Source organism: Ursus maritimus, unplaced genomic scaffold (assembly GCF_017311325.1).
Source record: "Ursus maritimus isolate PB19 unplaced genomic scaffold, ASM1731132v1 scaffold_30, whole genome shotgun sequence".
In the NCBI taxonomy this organism is placed as follows: Eukaryota; Metazoa; Chordata; class Mammalia; order Carnivora; family Ursidae; genus Ursus; species Ursus maritimus.
The window spans coordinates 1,127,649-1,147,891 of NW_024425564.1; the positions used below are offsets into that span (position 1 = coordinate 1,127,649).

The 20,243-nt window shown below is 54.4% G+C and overlaps 1 protein-coding gene across 1 annotated transcript in view; it reads left to right on the forward strand.

Moving 5' to 3' along the window:
* Positions 1 to 20,243, forward strand: part of MDGA1 (MAM domain containing glycosylphosphatidylinositol anchor 1) — a 53,952-nt gene that overhangs the window by 28,742 nt on the left and 4,967 nt on the right. Inside the window, exons 2-14 of the mRNA XM_040644605.1 lie at positions 80 to 219; positions 4,472 to 4,646; positions 6,332 to 6,528; positions 7,341 to 7,473; positions 7,724 to 7,993; positions 10,325 to 10,654; positions 13,006 to 13,302; positions 14,139 to 14,423; positions 16,129 to 16,280; positions 17,138 to 17,238; positions 17,340 to 17,428; positions 18,450 to 18,602; positions 19,881 to 20,015. Of these exons, the coding sequence (XP_040500539.1) occupies positions 80 to 219; positions 4,472 to 4,646; positions 6,332 to 6,528; positions 7,341 to 7,473; positions 7,724 to 7,993; positions 10,325 to 10,654; positions 13,006 to 13,302; positions 14,139 to 14,423; positions 16,129 to 16,280; positions 17,138 to 17,238; positions 17,340 to 17,428; positions 18,450 to 18,602; positions 19,881 to 20,015 (2,457 nt within the window). The remainder of the gene's footprint in view (positions 1 to 79; positions 220 to 4,471; positions 4,647 to 6,331; positions 6,529 to 7,340; positions 7,474 to 7,723; positions 7,994 to 10,324; positions 10,655 to 13,005; positions 13,303 to 14,138; positions 14,424 to 16,128; positions 16,281 to 17,137; positions 17,239 to 17,339; positions 17,429 to 18,449; positions 18,603 to 19,880; positions 20,016 to 20,243) is intronic.

Here is a 20,243-nt window from a genome sequence, read left to right on the forward strand (position 1 = left end):
TAACAGACTCAGAGGACAGAGCCTTAGACCCCCTCTGGCCTTGGTGCCTCTTGCCTAAATCTGCCCCCTCTCCCCCCAGCTCCCGCCCAGGCTCAGATTGTCCATGCAGGCCAGGCGTGTGTGGTAAAGGAGGACAACATCAGTGAGCGCGTCTACACCATCCGGGAGGGGGACACCCTCGTGCTGCAGTGCCTCGTCACCGGGCACCCTCGGCCCCAGGTAAGCCCCCCCCACCCCGCCTCACTCCCTATCCCGCCCTGGGATCCGAGCTACAGACAGGCAGTCAGAGCTGGGGACAAGAGGCGGATGAAGTTGGCATGCAAACACAAGACAGAAGACTGGGTCTGAGAAAGAGCTAGAAAATGAACTCTGTGAGTAAGGGCTGGAGGCCATGAGCTTATTCACCTGAAAACATTGATGGCTGAGGGGAAAAATTAAATGGCAGCTGTTCAATTCCACTTCCTTCCTGTTGTATCTGTTGGGCAGACGCTGCCTCAGAGGCACCTTCAACCTCCGTTTGAGGGCAGACCTCACGTGCTGACTCTGTGCTAGCTGCTTCCTCTGACATCTTCTCTTCGGAGCGTCATGCCCAGGCTGTGGGGAAGACGTGAGGGCTTCCGTTGCACAGCTGAGGAGAGCAAAGCTTGGGGAGGTTGAGTGAACCCCCAAGATCACACAGCCCCTGCGAGGGTGGAAGTAGAATTTGAATCCAGAACCAGTGTTCTCTGTAGCTTGGCACACTTCCCCCAGTGTGGCCGTCTTTGGGCTGGGGGCTCCAGGAGTTACCAACAACGTAGGATACACTCTCCTCTTCGAGAGGCTTCAGATACACAAGCTCCATGCTCCTGAGGTCAAAAGACTGGAAGCAATTAGAAAACAACAGAAGAGGGGTATCTGGAAATGCCAGGTACATTTTGTCACAGACCGAGTATGTGCTTTAGTCAGAAGGGTTGGCCAGTTATCCTTGAAGCTGATGGGAAGAGGCAGGAGGTGGGCTGGAGGGATGGCTGGAAGTTGCTGGTGAGCTGCTGTGGCATTTAAGAGCAGCAGAACATTTTTCACTGGATCCTAGGGAGGACAATGCAACGCAGAAGCGTTTTTTGGATAGTTTTAGGCCCAGGGACGGGTTTGGTCGGTTTGGCCTGGAGACAAGCAAACGGGCAAGGAAACCGCTAAGGACTCAACCTGAAACCATCATCGCCACTTGCTTCTTTTCAAAGTTTTGTTTCAAGTGATAGCGATGCTGCCAGTCTTCAGGTTGCTGTTTGCATCAGGCGTGATGTCAGGCTGGTCCTCCCAAAAACCAGGGAGGCAGCTGGGCCATCTCTCCCTAAGGCTGCACTGGCCACCTGTGTGTGTCCCCTTGTGCATCGCATTTATGAGTGGTTTGTGGCTGGGGCTCAGTGCGTGTGCACACACTCTTTTTTCTGCTTCCATCCACGATGTCATTGTTCTTCCTGCTACGGAGACTCAAACCCTTGGGCTGCAATATGGCTCTGTGCCATCTCATTCCCCGCATCTAGCCAGCCTCTGAGGCTTGTTTTTACATCTCTTGCATGAGTCTTCTGTTTCTATTCCTCGTTACCTCTGGAGGTCAGACCTGTAATCCCAGCCCTTGGACCACTGCAGTAGGCTAACTGCCCTCCCCCATCAGGCTCCCACATCTCCCTCTCCAATCCACTTCTGTACCCTGTTCCCAGAATCGTCATCCTCAAACCTGCTCTATCATATCACTCCCTTGCTCAGACACCTTCAGTGGTTTACCTATTACCTACCAGACCCAGTTCAGGCTGCTAGGGGTGGAAGGGAAGACCCCCTCCACAGTCTGGCCCCACCAGCCTTTCCTGTCTGACCGCCACTGCCATCTTCCTCATACCCATACTGTGCTCCAGTCACGCTTGCCCAAGTATACCCTGTTCGTTCCTGTGTTAGTTACTGCTGCTCACCTCTCCTAAAATGCCATCTACCTCCTTGTTTGCTCATTGCATTAAACACGTATTTACTGAGCACCTGCTGTGTGCCCAGCACTGTGATGGGCCTTGAAAATACAGTTACAGTTCCCGTTGTCATGGAGCATCCCATCTAGCAGGGGAACAGAGAAGGAGCATCTCATGGCCCACTTTGAGGTCAGGATGGGGGACCTAATGGGTCCTGCAAACAAATAGCAGGAGAGTGGGAATCTCAAGGGCCAAAATGAAGAACGAATCTGGAGCAGTGGCAGTGAGCAGAAGGTGAAGATCCTGGTAATAGAGGGGCTTGAACTATGTACTCACCTCAGGAATAGTAGCATGAATGCACACATGGGGGGTATGAGTTGAGGCCACAGGTCCATCTGTGGTTGGAGGCTAGACATAGCCTCTCTACCTAAAGCAGGAAGCTCGACAAGGGCACCCCCTGTGAATGGGGACCAGAAGCTGTCTGTCCCACAGCCCAGAGTCACAGCAGGGAGCAGACTCTGCCTCAGGGCGTGCGTACAAACGGTCACCTGTAGAGGAGCACACCCCTTAGGCTGTCTGCGTCTTACGCCGTCCAAGTGGTGAGGACACCTGAAGCTGAGAAACTAATAGAAAGACTCGTTGGAACCTGTGAACCCATGGGTCTTGGGCAGAGGCAACCATAAAGCTACAACCACAGACAGGCCTGTGAGGGCCCACATGGAACTTCTGTGGAAGAAAATTCCCATGGAATACAATCCTGTGGAGTAAAATTTTAAGACACATTTAAAAATACAGTGCCAGGAAGGCCAGTCCAGAGACTCAAAGAATTGAACAATTTGCATCTGAGGAAACAGAGATAACAGAGCCATCTGAAAGGATCTTGAAAATAAATATGTTTAAAGTGTTTAAATAGATAACGAAAGATTATACAACCTGATCTGTTAGATATGGGAGAAAAAAAAAAAACAAATAGAAATCCTAGAAATAAAAATAACAGGGTCTTTTGTAAAATGTGGCCTCAATCCCATAGAGATAGCTAAAGAGAAAATTAGTGAATTGGATGACAGATCTGAGGAAATCAACTACAATGCAGTCCAGAGAAGACAAAAAGATGGAAAATGTGAAAAGGAAGTTGCGAGACACGGAGGATAGAATGACAAGCTACAACATAAACTTTAGGACAGACTAGAGAAAACTGAGAGAAGGCAACATCTAAAGGGATAAAGGGTGAGAATTTTGTAGAATTGAAGAAAGGTACAAACCCTGCCACAGCCACTTTCTGCATGAGAAAGTTGCCCTTAACCCACTTCTCCCAAACCTTGGTAGTTTTGTGGCCTACAACCTGACCTCTTCACCGGGATCAGGGGCCTTGCCCTTTCTCAGTAATAAGCAATCCTCCCCAACTTTAATAAGATGGAAGCTTCCCTATCCCATCCTCCAATCCTTAAGACTTAATCACCTGGAACTGATCGATTTTTCTTAAAGCTCTGGTACTCTGAGTAGTAGCTCCAATGTCGTGTGATGCTTGCTAGCTCCGCACGATCTAGAGCAATGTTGATAATAATGGAAATTCGTTGAGTGACGAATATGTACCAGGGGTTACACTCAGGTGCTTTGCACACTTTGTCTCTAAATCTCTGTAAGGTGGAAATTATGCTATGTAATAGTTACAGTTGCCGGCTGCTGCGTAACAAATGCTCTAAAACTCAGTGGCTCAAAACAACACACACTTAGTGTCTCACCGTCCCTGTGGGACCAGAATCCAGGAGCCCCTTAGCTGGCAGGTTCTGGCTCATGGTCTCTCAGGAGGCTGCAGCCATTTGAGAACTGACTCGGGCGGGAGGACCCACTTGCGGCTACTTCCTGTGGCTGTTGACCTGAGGTTTCATTCTTCCCCTGTGGACCCCTCCCTCTGGAGGGCTGCTCATGACAAGACAGTTGGCTTTCCCCAAGATGGAAATCAAAGTCCTTCATAGCCTGATCTTGGAAGTGACATACTGCCCACTATATTATGTTGGTCACACAGCCCATCCCTGGTACAAAGTGGGAGGGCACCCCAGAAAAAAGAACTAGAGGCTAGGATCACTGGGGACCATCTTGGGGGCTGGCTGCCCCATGGACCTCTTACGCAGGTGAAAAATCTGAAGCTGGGAGAGGAGTAACCTACCCAAGGCCGCTAAAATTTTTGTCAAATTTTTAAGACAAATTTAATTCTCCCAGGAACCCTAGGCCGGGGAAATATTCTCCATTTTCCCAATGAGGAAAGGAAGGCAGGAAAGAAGGGGTAATTTGCCCCAATCCAACTTGCCTCTTAACCACTGCACTATACCGCCTTCTTTAAAGCCTCCTCCCCCTGACCCCAGATTCCCCAGACTCTTTCCCGAGGCGTCCTGCCCGATAGGTGTATTCCCCTGGGGGGAATTAGTTTTGGGGTGGGGGGCCTCCACGGGTACTCAGGAAAAACAATGGGGTAGGAGGGGAGGTGCCCACCCTCCCTGCCGCGCGGCTCACTCGGCCCTGCCCCGCGGGCCCAGGTGCGCTGGACCAAGACTGCGGGCAGCGCCTCGGACAAGTTCCAGGAGACGTCGGTGTTCAACGAGACGCTGCGCATCGAGCGCATCGCGCGCACGCAGGGCGGCCGCTACTACTGCAAGGCGGAGAACGGCGTGGGCGTGCCCGCCATCAAGTCTATCCGCGTGGACGTGCAGTGTGAGTCGAGGCCGGGGTGCGTGCCCCCGGGTGCTCTGGCTGAGCGGGAGGAGGGGGGTGGAAAGGAGGCTGGAGAAGCGACACCTCCGTGGAAGAGGACAGTAGAGACTTCATCTCTCCCGGACTAAAGGGGCTTACCTGCTGTTCCTCCAGTGTGTCTCACCCTGTACCCTTCACCCGTGTCCCTCCCATAATCCATACGAAGCTTGCAACAGCCCTCCCCAGTGACCGGGGAGGGTGGGGCAGGTTGGATTACACTCTTTTCACAGATGAAATTGAGGTAGCGGGGGTTTGTGACTTCTTCACCCGCAAAGGTTCTCTTGACTTCAGTCTGGTGCCCTTCCTACTGCACCTCATGTCTCTGCTTTTGCCCCGGGGGCAGCTCTGAAACTTCCCTAGCCTCACCACTTACAGGATCAAGCACCGGTCAGTCCTGGCTGCTGGTTGAACAGGAAGCACCTAGTCCCTACCTGCCTGCCATAGAGATACCCCTTAACCCCAAGAGGCTTTTTCACTGCTTTCCATCCACCTCTGGCCCGCCCAGGCTGACCCTAGTTACCCAGAAGCCGTAGGGCCAAGCCAAGGGGCCTGTCTGACACCATCTTAATGTCTAAAATGAACCTACCCATTAAATATGCCTCACGCCCCCACCAAGTGAGACCCCCAAGTGGTGAGCAGACCTCAGACCCTTCTGTCCCCCATCAGTCACCCAAGGGCCTCCCAAACTCTAGGGCTGAGGGTCATTTCTTGAGTTATTGGTGCTGGAAGGGACTGGCAGACACATTCTGGGTGTCACCCTTGGTCTTTGTTATGACTTCTGTCCAAGTGGGCTGTGCGAGGACAGAATGATGGGACGCCTGTCATAGGATGTTAGGCTGTGGAATGTGGGTGCCTTTGGTCCACAACGCTGGCTGTCCATTAGAATGTCTAGGGGGTCTTTAGAAGAAACTACTGATGCCTGGGTCCCACTTCCAGAGATTCTGATGTAATTGGGCGTGGGGCCCAGCATCGGGACTTGTCTTAAACTCTTTTTTTTTTTTTATTGAGGATTAACCTACATCCGATAGAGTACACTAATCTTAAATGTACAGTTCAGTGAATTCTTATGTCTATGCGTGTGTAGACACCATCCAGTTCAAGAGCATTTCCAGGACCCCAGAAAGTTCCCTCATGCTCCCTCCCAGTCAATAATCTCCTTAGAGGCAATCATTCTTCTGACTTCTGACACCATCAATGAGCTCTGCCAGGCAGTGGTATTAAAAAGAAAGTCTCCATGTGATTCTGTCGTGCAAACAGAGGTGAGAACCACCAATCTAGTCCAATTTACCAGTGAGGAAACAAGCCCAGAGAGAGAAGGGACTTAGGCAGGTCACACTGCAAATTAACAGCTAACCCGGGATTTGAACCAGTGTCCTGATTTCCAGTCTGCAGCTGTTCCTCCATCCCGTGAAGGGGGGGTGAAGACAGACACCCCCATGCAGGGCCGGGGGAGGGACAGATGGGAAGCCGTTAAGTCCACTCCCCTGCCTCTAACAGGTTGGTGGAGCTTGCCAGCTGGGAGAGCATCTGGCTCTCTGGAAGCATCCCTTGAGGGTGGCTTAGCTTTCCTTGGGGGCTGCCAAAAAACCCAGCCCCTACCTTGGGGTCAGCCAGCCCTGACTCCACTGGGGCTGTGTCCCTGGCAGACCTGGACGAGCCCGTGCTGACGGTGCACCAGACAGTGAGCGATGTTCGCGGCAACTTCTACCAGGAGAAGACGGTGTTCCTGCGCTGTACTGTCAACTCCAACCCACCTGCCCGCTTCATCTGGAAGCGGGGCTCCGACACCCTGTCTCACAACCAGGACAATGGGGTCGACATCTATGAGCCCCTCTACACCCAGGTCAGGATGGACGGCAGCCGGCCTGCTCTCCTCACAGCTCGCCCCACGCTCTTCCTTCTGCACCCAACAAGGGAGGGGCACGGGGGGACCGGGGCCTCATGAGCCGCAGTTCCAGGGACTGCCCTGACTCCAGTAATTCTGTTCTGACGTCAGAAGCATGCATTCTCATTGGGCTCCAGACAGCCTGGGCCAAACAAATCAGGACAGAAAGATCAGGAAGGACGGGAGAGTCCCCCAGGCAACATGTCCTCCAGGGACATTGCTAATTAAGAAAGGCACCCCTGGGGGCGGGCACGTGATCCCTGCATGCTGCTGGCTGGCAGAGTAGCCGGAACTCTCCCGCAGGCGCAGCAGCAGTTGGGGGCAGAGAGGTGACTGCACTTCCCACGGGACCCCTGCAGTCCTGGGAGGTGGTGATGAGGCTGTCCTGCTAGGGGAGTCTTCCAGAGGTGGCTATCCCAGGTGGCTGGAAAAGCTGCACACGTGGACGTGGCCTGTGGGCCAGCACCATGTTTGTATAGGTTGTAAGACAGAGCAGGAATCCTTCCTCACCCTGCATTTCCCAGAGTGGGAAAACTGAGGCCTGGTGGTGGCCGGTGTGGCCCAGGACAGCACCAGAAGCGGAGAAGCTCGAGGTTTGGAGACTGCAGTGTCCACCCGAGGCTCCAGCTCCCTGAGGATAAACGGTGTGGAGGTCGGAAAGATAGGAATGAAAGTAGGAGCTAGCTTCCACCTCTGGTGCTGGGTGAATGTGCGTGGGGTCCCTGGGGGCCCGAGCAGGGCCCTCACCCCGGTGGTCCGCTGCTACCTAGGGGGAGACCAAGGTCTTGAAGCTGAAGAACCTGCGGCCCCAGGACTACGCGAGCTACACCTGCCAGGTGTCCGTACGCAATGTGTGCGGCGTCCCGGACAAGGCCGTCACCTTCCGGCTCACCAACACCACGGGTACAGGACTTACCTGCCCATCCCCCTTGCCCGACGGGGCGGACTCCCCAGCCAGGAGATGGTGCCCCACCCCACACAGGACTCCAGGCCCCTTGCCATGGGCGCGTCCCCTCCTGCCCTCTGCCTGCTCCCCGCCTTCTCCCCTCTCTTCTCCCTCCAGGCCTTCCCCAAGCCCATGGCTTCTTCTCCCCGCTCAGCTCCCCCAGCGCTGCTCACGGTCCCCTAAGACCCCACCTCCTTGTCCTCATAGCACCACCAGCCCTGAAGCTGTCTGTGAATGAAACTCTGGTGGTAAACCCGGGGGAGAATGTGACCGTACAGTGTCTGCTGACAGGCGGTGATCCCTTACCCCAGCTGCAGTGGTCCCACGGGCCGGGCCCGCTGCCCCTGGGTGCTCTGGCCCAGGGTGGCACCCTCAGCATCCCTTCAGTGCAGGCCCGGGACTCTGGCTACTACAACTGCACAGCCACCAACAATGTGGGCAACCCTGCCAAGAAGACGGTCAACCTGCTAGTGCGATGTACGTGGGTCCACAGGGGCGGGAGGGGTGGGAGGGGACTCGGGAGGCGGGCGGGGGCCCTGCCCTCCAGCAAGTACTGGGGAACTGGGAAAGGGGCCTGTCTGCTTTCTTTTGATAGATGAGATTTGCTGGGGGGGTATATGCCAGGCACTTTGATTTCCCTGCAATTCTGATGTCTGTCTGCAGGCGGCAGGACCACAATTTGTATGAAGTTTTCTTTACAATCTACATTTCCAAAAGTCATCTCAACAATGGAAGAAGTGGGAAGGGCTGGCGTTGATTACCTACATTTATTTAAAAAGATTTCATTTATTTATTCATAAGAGACAGAGAGAGAGAGAGGCAGAGGCAGAAGGAGAAGCAGACTACCCTACTGAGCAGGGAGCCCGATGCAGGACTCAATGCCAGGACCCTGGGATCATGACCTGAGCCGAAGGCAGACACTTAACCGATAGAGCCACCCAGGCGCAATGATGACCTACGTTTTTCTTAGATTGGGAAACTGAGGCTGCCAAAAGCTAAATGTGGATATTTCAGTCTTCAAGAGAAATATCCTGATTCTCTTCCCATACAATGGTTTCTACATTTTTCACAGAATTAAAATTACAATAACTACATTTGCACATACCTCATATGCAAATCTTTATTAGCAAAGCATGTCAGTGAGTCTGAAGGTAATTACTAAATGTAGAAATGATACGAAACTTGGGGCACAATTAAAGAAGCATAAACACCCTCCTTACTCAACCTCAACCTCATTAGCTTCTCAGTATGATCTTGATTTTGCTACTGTGCTTGAAGAAGAAAGTTTTATTTTTTTTTTAAGTTTTATGTATTTAAGTAATCTCTACACCCAACATGGGGCTCGAACTCACGACCCTGAGATGAAGCGTCACACGCTCTTCTGACTGAGGCAGCCAGGCGCCCCTAAAGAGAAAACTTTAAGTTCTTCTGACTTAGAAGTAACTTTAGGTTGTTGTTTGTTTGTTGTTTATTTATTTGAAAAATTGAGAGATCCAGGCTTGTTTGCAGCTCTTTACCCCTTGGAAATAAAGAAGAGCTTCTGTCAAATCCAGTGGAGAGTCTTCTGATGAAATGGTTCTTCCTTTTTGTTCTTCCCTCACCAACCATTCCCTCTCTGAGTCTTCTCACAAAAAGAAGCTAGCTCTCGGTGACTTTTTACTTAATCAGAGCAAGAAAGGCAGTAGCCAGATTGTTGCTGATGATGACTATTTCCTTTGATGGCACTTTTCCTGTCAGATTATTCTTTTCCACCTAATTCCATTCGGCCTTTAAAACCTGGGCTCCTGAGATTGCAGTTTACATCAAATACTTACTCACTCTTAGGGTGACGTACAGCCTGCCCAGCCCAGTCCCAGTTCATGGCCGTCGTACCAGGGACCTGTCCAATTAGCACCCACTATTGAGAATTCTGTCTTGGGGCACCTGGGTGGCTCAGCTGGTGAAGCGTCCAACTCTTGATCTCAGCTCAGGTCTTGGTCTCAGGGTCATGAGTTCAAGCCCTGCTTTGGGCTCCACGCTGGGTGTGGAGCCTACTTAAAAAGAAGAAGAATTCTGTCTAACTCTTGGCTACGTCAGACAATATTCAGATTTTTCCAAGGGGCTAGACCCTTTTTTTCTAAACTCTGTGTTTTATGTAATTTCATGTAAAATGATTGTATTAGGCATTTATTATAAAAATTGCACAAACTTGTTGCAAAGAAGCAAACAGTACAAAAGGATAAAATGTGCAAATTAAAATTTCTCCCAGCCCTGCTCTCTAGATAGAAGCACTATTACATTCTGGTGCCTCTTTCCAAAATTCATACTTTGCATATCCAAGGTTTAAAACCAGAATAAAAATAAAGCAGCGCAGCCGTTATGAGTGCAGTCTGAGTCTGAATTCCAGGTTGGCTACTTCTTCGGGCAAGTTGCTTAAACCGTCCGAGCCTCAGTTCTCTCCTTTGTCACAGGGGGACAGCAAAGTGCCTCCAAGATTGTGGGATGCGTGAGATGAGTAAACCCATGTCAAGTGCCTGGAATGGTGCCTCTCACATAGTGGGCGTTTAGTCAACAGCGGCCATAACAATTACTAAACCCACTTTTCTACAGCCAGCTTTTTTGAACTTTTAAAAATGCATCTGAGCAAGCAGAACAATTTCCGAGCAAAGTGATGGTTTCTCTTGGGGGGTGGGGTGATGGTGGTGGTTATAGCCCCCAATCTCTGGGAAGTCCAGTTCAAGGAGAGAAGCCGGGTCTGGATGGCGGTGGGACATAGACCCTTGGCTTTGGGCCAGCCCCAGCCACCTCTCCCTCCCCATCCTCCCACAGCCATGAAGAATGCTACGTTCCAGATCACCCCAGATGTGATCAAAGAGAGTGAGAACATACAGCTGGGCCAGGACCTGAAGCTGTCATGCCACGTGGATGCGGTGCCCCAGGAGAAGGTGACCTACCAGTGGTTCAAGAACGGCAAGCCGGCACGCATGTCCAAGAGGCTGCTGGTGACCCGGAACGACCCCGAGCTGCCCGCTGTCACGAGCAGCCTAGAGCTCATTGACCTGCACTTCAGCGACTATGGTACCTACCTGTGTGTGGCTTCCTTCCCAGGGGCACCCGTGCCTGACCTGAGCGTCGAGGTCAACATCTCCTCTGAGACAGGTGGGCAGCAGAAGCGGCATGGGTATGTGTGTGAGGGAGCTGGAGAGGCCCACGGAGGGGAGGTGGGCACAGTGGCTTGGGGGAAAGGAGACCAGAGTGAGGGGAACACGATTTGTGTTTCCTCTGTGTGCTGCACCCATTTATTAAGCACCTGTTGTATGCCAGGCACTGTGCTAGGCTCTGGGGTAGAGTGGTGGGCAAAAGAAGCCCTGCTGGCATTGAAGGAAGCAGGAAGGCAAACATTTTTCAGATAGTCTCACAAATAAACATATCACTGCAAACTGTGATACGCGAGAGCTGGGAGTTTCCTAAGATAGAATGTTTGATCAGAGATCTGAGGGAGGAGTGGGATTTTGCTAGGCAAAAGAGAGCAAGGGAGGGTGGAAGAGAAAGGGAGGCCAAAGAATCCGTGAGTGCGAAGGCCCCGGAGCAGGTACGTACGTGGGCCATTTGGAGCCCTGAAGGGAGGACAGCGCAGCTGGGAGAGTGGTATGAGATGGGAGAGCGGACCGGGCAGCGGGGCCAGGTTATGCAGGGATTTGGGCCTTTATTCCAATAATAATAAATAACAATAATGAAGTAATGACTAACATTTATTGAATGTTTACTCTGTGTTCTGATGATTTCATATTTATCTCATTGACCTTCACGGTTTACCTTATGGGGTAGTTTATCATCAGTTTCTAGAGATGAAGAAACAGGCTCAGAAAGTTTAAGAAACTCACTTAAGTCAACAAACAAGTGGTATAGCTGGGATTTGAACCCAGGCAGTCTGACTTTAGAGCCACCCCTGAAGGGTTTACATTTTATGAATGTCAGGATTGGGGGGGATGATTTTGGAGAGACTCTCATCTCCAGTCCTTAGCCCCTTGTGCTGATTTGCTGGCTGACTTTGGCTAAGCCTCTTTAACTCTCTGGGCCTCAGTTTCTCCTCTGTGAGATACTGAAGCAGACGGCCTCGGCGGCGCCTTCCATCCTGACTTCACAGGCAAAAGACTTCACATCCAGGGAGTGTGTCCCTTACAAGTGGATCCCACAGCTGGGACACAGGATGGGAGAGGGAAACTGAGGCTGGGGAGTGGCAGAGGCTGGAGCACAGGGGCTTGTTTGCAGAGCCAAGGATCTGGAGCTTTAACCCGGGGGGCAGTGCAGCCTCAAGGAAGGAGACAGCCCTTTAGCCTGTGGGGGCACAGAAGGGTTGGGCGCTGGGATGTTTTAGAAACAGGGAAATCAACAGGGCACAGGGCCATTTCCTCCATTTGGCTCATTAGCCTGATGCCTAGAGCATCGAAGCTTTTTAAGGGCCTGTGGAAATAATTTAGACCTGGAAAAACAAATTAATTGGCTCCAAAATACAAAGAGAAAACTGTAAAATTAAAGCCAAAGAGTATGAATGATCCGAACTAGATTACTGGACCTCAGCTCGCCGTGTAGAGTTATTTGCAATTTATATGTAATGTAGGACATTTTAATTTGTTTGATGGGATGTGGGATGGGACCCGTGGAAGTCTTTAAAAGGCCCTCCAGTTGGGCAATGTGTTGGGTTGAATTAGGTTTGGCTGTGTGTAACAGAAATCCCGAAATACTACTAGTGGCTTAAACGAGCTAGATGCATATTTCTCTTTCTCATAAAGTGAGCAGTCCAGGCTGGAATAATGGCCCGGCTCCACCAAGTCCTCAGGGCCCCGGACTCCATCTTGTCTTGCTATTCTGTTATCCCTAGTGTGGGCCACCTTGTCCACAGGGCAGTTCCAGCTGCAGTCACTCCAGACCGCAGGAAGGAGGAAGAGAAGAGGGGCACAGCCTCTCCTTTTAAAGACCCTTATTTTCTGTTAAATCCCATTGGCCAGAATGTAGTCACATGGCCACAGCTAGCCATAAGACAGGCCGGGAGAGGTAACGGTTATTCTGGCTGCGTGCCCTGCGCGCAGATATCCTGTGACTTTGGAAGCAAGGGTAAGGACGTTGGGGGGCAGACTAGCGATCTGTGATAACACTCCAGAAGACAAGATGGAAGCTATAACTAGATCAGGGCCAGTGGGCAGGAGAGAGGGGGTTGAGGGAAGAGGTCGTTTGGTAGAACTGTTTAAAAGGTGGAACCCCCTTTTGTTGGGCTAAAGGGAAAGAAGAATGGGCGAGTTTGACTTCAGATCTCTTTCTGAGTTGGGAGACCCTGAGGTGGAGAGAATTGGTTGGGGGGGGGTGTCCAGTTGTGTTTTGGAGATACTGAAGGATCTTCGCGACATCTGGGATGGGGAAGGGAGGCTCAAACCTAGGGGGAGGAGAGCAGAAGCCCCAAAGCGAGGCCAGCGGGAGCTCTAACCCTGCTGCTGCCCGCCTCCCCACCACAGTGCCTCCCACCATCAGCGTGCCCAAGGGCAGGGCCGTGGTCACAGTGCGGGAGGGCTCGCCCGCGGAGCTGCAGTGTGAGGTTCGAGGCAAGCCGCGGCCACCGGTGCTCTGGTCCCGCGTGGACAAGGAGGCTGCGCTGCTGCCCTCGGGGCTGCCTCTGGAGGAGACCCCGGACGGGAAGCTGCGGCTGGAGCACGTGAGCCGCGACATGAGTGGGACCTACCGCTGCCAGACGGCTCGGTATAATGGCTTCAACGTGCGCCCCCGCGAGGCCCAGGTGCAGCTGAACGTGCAGTGTGAGTCTCATCGCCCCACCTGGACTACCTTCTGAGCTGTCCCTCCCGGTTCTTCACCCCTTCATACACTCCAGTCCAACCAACCCCCTCCACCTACTGCGGATATCCCTAAGACCTTGCCACCCCTGTGTTCTAAGGAGGGAGGTCTGTGGCCCTTGTCACATTTCCACTTTCAAGTGCCCCCTCCCCCATCTTCATTCCCAGGGACCCAGTGAGCAAAGAAATAACTGATTTTGGCAGGTAGAAATGGGAATTTGAAAGACCTTCAAGGGAGCACATTGTGTCTGATAGTATAACGATGAGAGTTAACTCACCCCATTCACCTCGTGCTAAGCACTGTTTTAAGAGCATTTTAATGCATGAACTCATTTAACCCTTCCCAGCCCTGTAAATAGACGCTGTCATTTCCTTATTTTTACAAATAGAGAAACCGAGTCACAGGATAAGTTAACTTGCCTAAGGTCTTACCAGCTAGTTTGAGGCAGGGCTGGGATTTGAACCTAAGGCATCTAGCCCTGGGAATCTTGCTCTAAACCCCAACGTTATGCTGCTTTTCACTACGTGGGGGAGGGGGCGGGGAGAGGAGTGTGAGGGGACCATTCGAGGCAAGACTAGAGCCCAGTCTGGGAAGCAAGGCTGCAGGAATTGGCCGGGAGTGGGTGGGTAGCCGCAGGTCAGGGAGGTATGAGCGCGCCTATTGTGTATGTTACGAATGTGTATCCGCTCTGAGATCCCTCCAGGCTGGGCGGTGCGGGCGCAGGGTCGAGTGCGTCGCCTCCGATGGGGCCGCTCCTCAAACCCCACCCGGCCCCGCTGACCGCCGCCCCCGCCCCCAGTCCCGCCGGAGGTGGAGCCCAGCTCCCAGGATGTGCGCCAAGCGCTGGGCCGGCCCGTGCTGCTGCGCTGCTCGCTGCTGCGGGGCAGCCCCCAGCGTATCGCCTCGGCCGTGTGGCGCTTCAAAGGGCAGCTGCTGCCTCCGCCGCCCTCTGTCCCCGTCGCCGCCGAGGCCCCCGACCACTCCGAACTGCGCCTCGACGCCGTCACCCGCGACAGCAGCGGCAGCTACGAGTGCAGCGTCTCGAACGACGTGGGCTCGGCTACCTGCCTCTTTCAGGTCTCGGGTGAGCATCCCGTGGGTCTCGCCCCACCCAACCGCGCCCACCTGGGGCCAGGCGCGGCCCTAACTCCAGCCCCGCCCACGACCAACCCGGGCCCCGCCCCTTTCCAGGCCCCTATACTAGGTTTAGGCCCCTGCCTTTCCAAGACCCGCCCATGCCAGGTCTAAACCCCGCCCATGCCGCTCGGATCAAACCGTGATGTCTTTTAGGGCCCCTCTAGACAGGCTACACCGCTTCTTTGCTCACGCCCACTCCAGGTGTAGGAACTTCTCAAGGCCCGCTTTTACCTGCCCTAAACACCGCCCGTTTTAGCTCAGCCTCCTTCCCTTTGGCCTCGGACCGCCCTGCCTCTTTCAAAGCCCTACTTTCCCGGGCTTAGGCTTCGCCCCTCTAGACCCGGGAGTACCAGGTATGGGCCCTTCCCTTTAAACACCCATCCACACCGCGCTGGGCCCCAAAAAAGATCATAGGCTCCACCCCTTCCAGCCTCGTCCAATCCCAGTTCTCCGTTTCCTTCTTTCTCGGTAGCAGGTGCGCTCCAGCCCCGCCCACACCCGGTTTAAACCCGCCCACTCAAGCCCTGGGCACCGCCCCATCCCAGCCATCACATTTCAAGCCCCTCCTCCTTCGTCCTTGGCCCCAAAGGCTGCAGATGGAGGACTCCCTCTTTTCGTGACTGCAGACCCAATGGGAGGGGCCTGAGCTGTAGCTAAGAGGAGAGAAGACGACCCTCAACAGCTTCTCTGGAACGTCGTGGGTGGCTCTGGGCCAGCCAGCACACATTACCTGAGCTGTCACCCCAGAGATTCAGGCCCCTTGGTGCCCAGAAATCCCTCTCAGCCCATCTCATCATCAAGGCATTCCTGGGTGGGCTGTTTGGGGCTGCAGGCGGGCATGGGTGAGTCAGAAAGGGGTGGAGGTCGTGGTGAGGGCTGAGGGGAATGCATAGGGGCTGAAGGGGGTTCTGATCCCCTTTCTCTTCATTGGGGGAGAGCTGGTTCTCTGTCAGAGCTGGTGGCAGCGCCCCTGGAGGAGAGCCCCAGGTGTGCCTGTCCCCTTCTACTGTACCCCCAGCTCTCCCAACAGCCCCAACTGATTGGGTGCCCCTTTAGCTCTTGTTTGGATCTCTTCACTCAAAAGCAGGGGGCCAGGACCACAGGTCACCCCCCAGCCCTTCCCCACCCCATCCAGCCCTGCCAGCCAGAGGCCCCTATGACATTTCCCACCTCCTTCCCCTCTCCCCTGTTCTCCCACACTTCCCCTATCTCCCCACCTTTTTGCCTCTCTCTATCCCTCTCCTTTCTCTTCCTTCCACCTCAATATCCTTGACCCTTCTTTGCGTCTTTTCCCCCATCCTCTTTCCCTGTGTCTTCTCTAATGTCCCTACTCTGTGTCTTCCCAAATTTCTCTTTTCTCTGGCTTTTCCTTGGCCTTTCCTCTCTGTTCTCACTAATACCACATCTTGGAATTCCCAATCACCCTTTTCTCCACTTCCCACCTTCCCTCCTACTCTACCCTCATTCCCCTAATCTCCTCTTCTCCCACCATTCTTCTCTTCACTATATTCCCTTTCTCTTTGTCTCCCCTACCTTGTCTCTGTTCCTTGCCATCCTCTTCTGTCTCCCTCTCCCATGCGTGCCTCCTCTCTCTGTGTCTCTCCCCATGCCCCACCCTTCACGGCCCCACGCCCCCCTCCCCACCCTCTCAGCCAAAGCCTACAGCCCGGAGTTTTACTTCGACACCCCCAACCCCACCCGCAGCCACAAGCTGTCCAAGAACTACTCCTATGTGCTTCAGTGGACCCAGAGGGAGCCCGATGCTGTCGACCCCCTGCTCAACTACAGACTCAGTGTCCGCCAGGTGGGCCAAGGGGGACAGGGGCCCGGGGGCAGGCTGACCCTAGGAATGTCCGTCAAGCCATGGGAAGGGGTTGGAGGCAGGGCTGGACACATTTGGCCCCCTTGCAGACCACTCTTCAGAGCCAGAGAGGGTGTTCTGGACACGGCAACAGAAGCTGGGAGGTTCTAGGGACCTGCCCCCTCTGGTCCCATGCTCTGAGCCCAGCTCTGAGAATTGGGCTGGGTCTGCTGAATTCATACAGGGGAAAAGGGACAGAGCCAGCTCTGTTCACAAAATTTACTTGTGAGTCAGGAGCTTAAGGTGGGGGGGGGGCAGTCTCATCCACAGGGTCTCTAGAATGCAAGGCCAGCGCTATGCTGTTCTTGTGTCCAGTCTAATTCCATGTGGGTCTGCCCAAGGGGCAGGAGGTCTGGAGGGTAAAAGTGTGGCTCTGGGGCAGACCGCCTAGGCTAGAATCCAGCTCTGTGTGTGAGCTAGGGCAAACGACATCTGTTTGGCCTCAGTTTCTTTATCTGTCGAATGGCAGTCATTATAATCTTCCACCTCAGAGGATTGGTATTTGAGGATTACGTGAGTTAATAATGGCAAATCACTTTGAACAGCGCCCAGCACATACTTTTGTTCAATACGTGTTGCGACCGCATACTATTAAGACAGCCCTAGGAGGGAGGCGTGGTAGGAGTGATTGCCCGCTCTCACAGATGAAACTGAGGGTCTGGCTTCCTAGTCCTTTATTCTTTCTGCTCCCTGACACTGCCCCCCACCCCACCCCACCCTCCAAGTCACACCAGGGCCTGGGCCGGTGCTCTGGAGGAGGGTGTGGCCTGCTGGGCATCTGGGAACCCCTGTGTCTACAGCTGAATCAGCACAACGCCGTGGTGAAGGCCATCCCCGTGCGGCGCGTGGAGAATCTTCTCCGCGGGAGACCCCCCCTCCAACCTCCCCACATGGTTCCAGAGCTTGGGGCTCCCCACTGTGCAGTGTCCAGCTTTGTCACTGCAGGCTAGGCCCCTCTGGCCCCCGGTCCTGGTTTCGGGAACCCTGTCCCCTGGTCCCAAGCCTGGGCACCCTCTGTCCGGTCCCACACCTCAGTTCTGACTTGGTTTTCCTGCTTGCTTTCTCAGCCATCAACTCTCCCAACCTGTCAGGTGAGACACCTCCCTCCCACCTCCCCTTCCCTTTGGGGACACAAAGACTCCCTTGGTGGGAGGAGAGGACCCCGAGAGATACCCAGAGAGAAAATGGGGATGGAGGCCAGCAGCTGGAAGGGGAAGCCAAAGGAAACAGGGCTGGGCTTGGAGACATGTGTATCCAGGATTTATTCTAGGGCTTAAAGGTGGGGGGCAGAGGTGGGGGACATCTGTAACTCAGGGCCTCTCCTCCTCAATCAGCACTGATCCTGTCCCTAGAATCACTGTCTCTAAAAGAAAAATGGAGAGACCAGACGAATCCACATCTCCTGTTCTCTGTGGCAGGGGTCCTTAATCTGAGATCCAGGAAAACCTCCCCTCCCCCACCAAAGGATCTCCGTATAGGATTCAGGGGGTCCATGAATCTGAAACATGGAAGGGCATACAGTTACTTCTTTATCTTCCCCTAACTTCTAGCAGAAGTTTAACATCTCCAGTGATGACTGTAGGCAACAGAGCACAGTGGTATAACCCCTACCTGTGACTCTGTCATCAGGACAAAGCCGAGGTTTGCACGTGCGGCCATTCCTGAGTATCACTGATACTCATCAGGACTTCGAAGCCACAGCAGTTACTGGAGCTAACGCTAGATCTTGCTATTTAATTAGATAATAAAGAAACCCACTTATTAGTATATCACGAATGTGATTTTTAAATATTTTGACAGCTGTATCTCAGTATAATTGATTTCCTCTGTGACCCTATCTTTCATTTGATGCATCTAAAGTTACTGTTCTGAGACGGAGCCCTTAGACTCCGCTAGATGTCAGAGGGTCTGTGCTATATAAAGGTTAGAAAGTCCCGTTCTGGGAACAGATGTATCAGGGGTCCTGTTGCCTGCTTTCTCAAGCCTTGAGATCCTAGGCCCACGGCGTGGATGCACGGCACGGGCCTCGGGGTGGCCAGGGAGGGCGAAGCGTGACCAGGCGGCCTGAGGAGCCTGACTCTTTGTCTCCTCCCCACTCTTGGCCCAATGCAGACAACACCTGCCACTTTGAAGATGAGAAGATCTGTGGCTACACCCAGGACCTGACAGACAACTTTGACTGGACGCGGCAGAATGCCCTCACCCAGAATCCCAAGCGCTCCCCCAACACCGGTCCCCCCACTGACATCAGTGGCACGCCTGAGGGTGAGGACATGGCCTGCTGCAAGGACAGCTTCAGGGAGGGGTCTAGCACCAGGGAATCCCAGTCCAAGGGGGGAGACATAGCCCTGCCGCCAGGAAACCAGTCTGAGGGGGGAGACACAGTCCTGCCTCAGGGAACCCCAGTGTGCGGGGAGACACAGCCCTGCCTTCAGGGAGCCCCAGCCTGAGGGGGGAGACACAGCCCTGCCCTCAGGGAGCCCCAGTCTGAGGGCAGACACAGTCCTGTCCTCAGGGAACCCCAGTGTGTGGGGAGACACAGCCCTGCCCTCAGAGAGCCCCAGTCTGAGGGGGAGACACAGCCCTGCCCTCAGGGAGCCCCAGTCTGAGGGGGAGACACAGCCCTGCCCTCAGGGAGCCCCAGTCTGAAGGCAGACACAGTTCTGTCCTCAGGGAACCCCAGTGTGCGGGGAGACACAGCCCTGCCTTCAGGGAGCCCCAGTCTGAGGGCAGACACAGTCCTGTCCTCAGGGAACCCCAGTGTGCGGGGAGACACAGCCCTGCCTTCAGGGAGCCCCAGTCTGAGGGCAGACACAGTCCTGTCCTCAGGGAACCCCAGTGTGCGGGGAGACACAGCCCTGCCTTCAGGGAGCCCCAGTCTGAGGGCAGACACAGTCCTGTCCTCAGGGAACCCCAGTGTGCGGGGAGACACAGCCCCGCCCTCAGGGAGCCCCAGTCTGAAGGCAGACACAGTTCTGTCCTCAGGGAACCCCAGTGTGCGGGGAGACACAGCCCTGCCCTCAGGGAGCCCCAGCCTGAGGGGGCAGACACAGTCCTGTCCTCAGGGAGCCCTCATTTGAGGGGGAGACACAAGTCTGTCTTCATGGGGATCCAGAGGACGAGAAGTGCAGCAGAGCTTGGAACTCCTGCCCGGACTCCTGCGCTGTGCGGTGCTCCGGAGGACGAGAGCCCCAGTCTGAGGGGGAGACACAGCCCTGCCCTCAGGGAGCCCCAGTCTGAGGGGGGAGACACAGCCCTGCCCTCAGGGAGCCCCAGCCTGAGGGGGCAGACACAGTCCTGTCCTCAGGGAGCCCTCATTTGAGGGGGAGACACAAGTCTGTCTTCATGGGGATCCAGAGGACGAGAAGTGCAGCAGAGCTTGGAACTCCTGCCCGGACTCCTGCGCTGTGCGGTGCTCCGGAGGACGAGGTGGGGTGGGTGGGGTCCCGGGGGTCCGACGAAGTTAAGGCGGTGCAGGAGTCAGATGGGAAGCGGCCTGTGCGGGCTATGGAGGAGCAGTTGGCGCATCTCCCCCCCCAACAGGCTACTACATGTTCATCGAGACGTCGAGGCCCCGGGAGCTGGGGGACCGAGCCCGCTTGGTGAGTCCCTTGTACAACGCCAGCGCTAAGTTCTACTGCGTCTCCTTTTTCTACCACATGTACGGGAAGCACATCGGTGAGTCGGGGGACCGGGCAGTCTGCGCAAGTGTTGCTGGGGTGGGGAGGAGAGAGGGGGTCCCGGGGAGGCTGGGCCCTGGCCCCTGTGAGGCCTGGGCTTCCCACCTCGGCTGAACCACAGATCCTTGGAGGGGGTGTGGCCGGAGTCGGGGCAAGGGAGGAAGCCAGAGCCGGCTTGTCCCAGGGTTTGAAATGATGGCTTCCTGAGTCTGCAAAGAGCACGGCT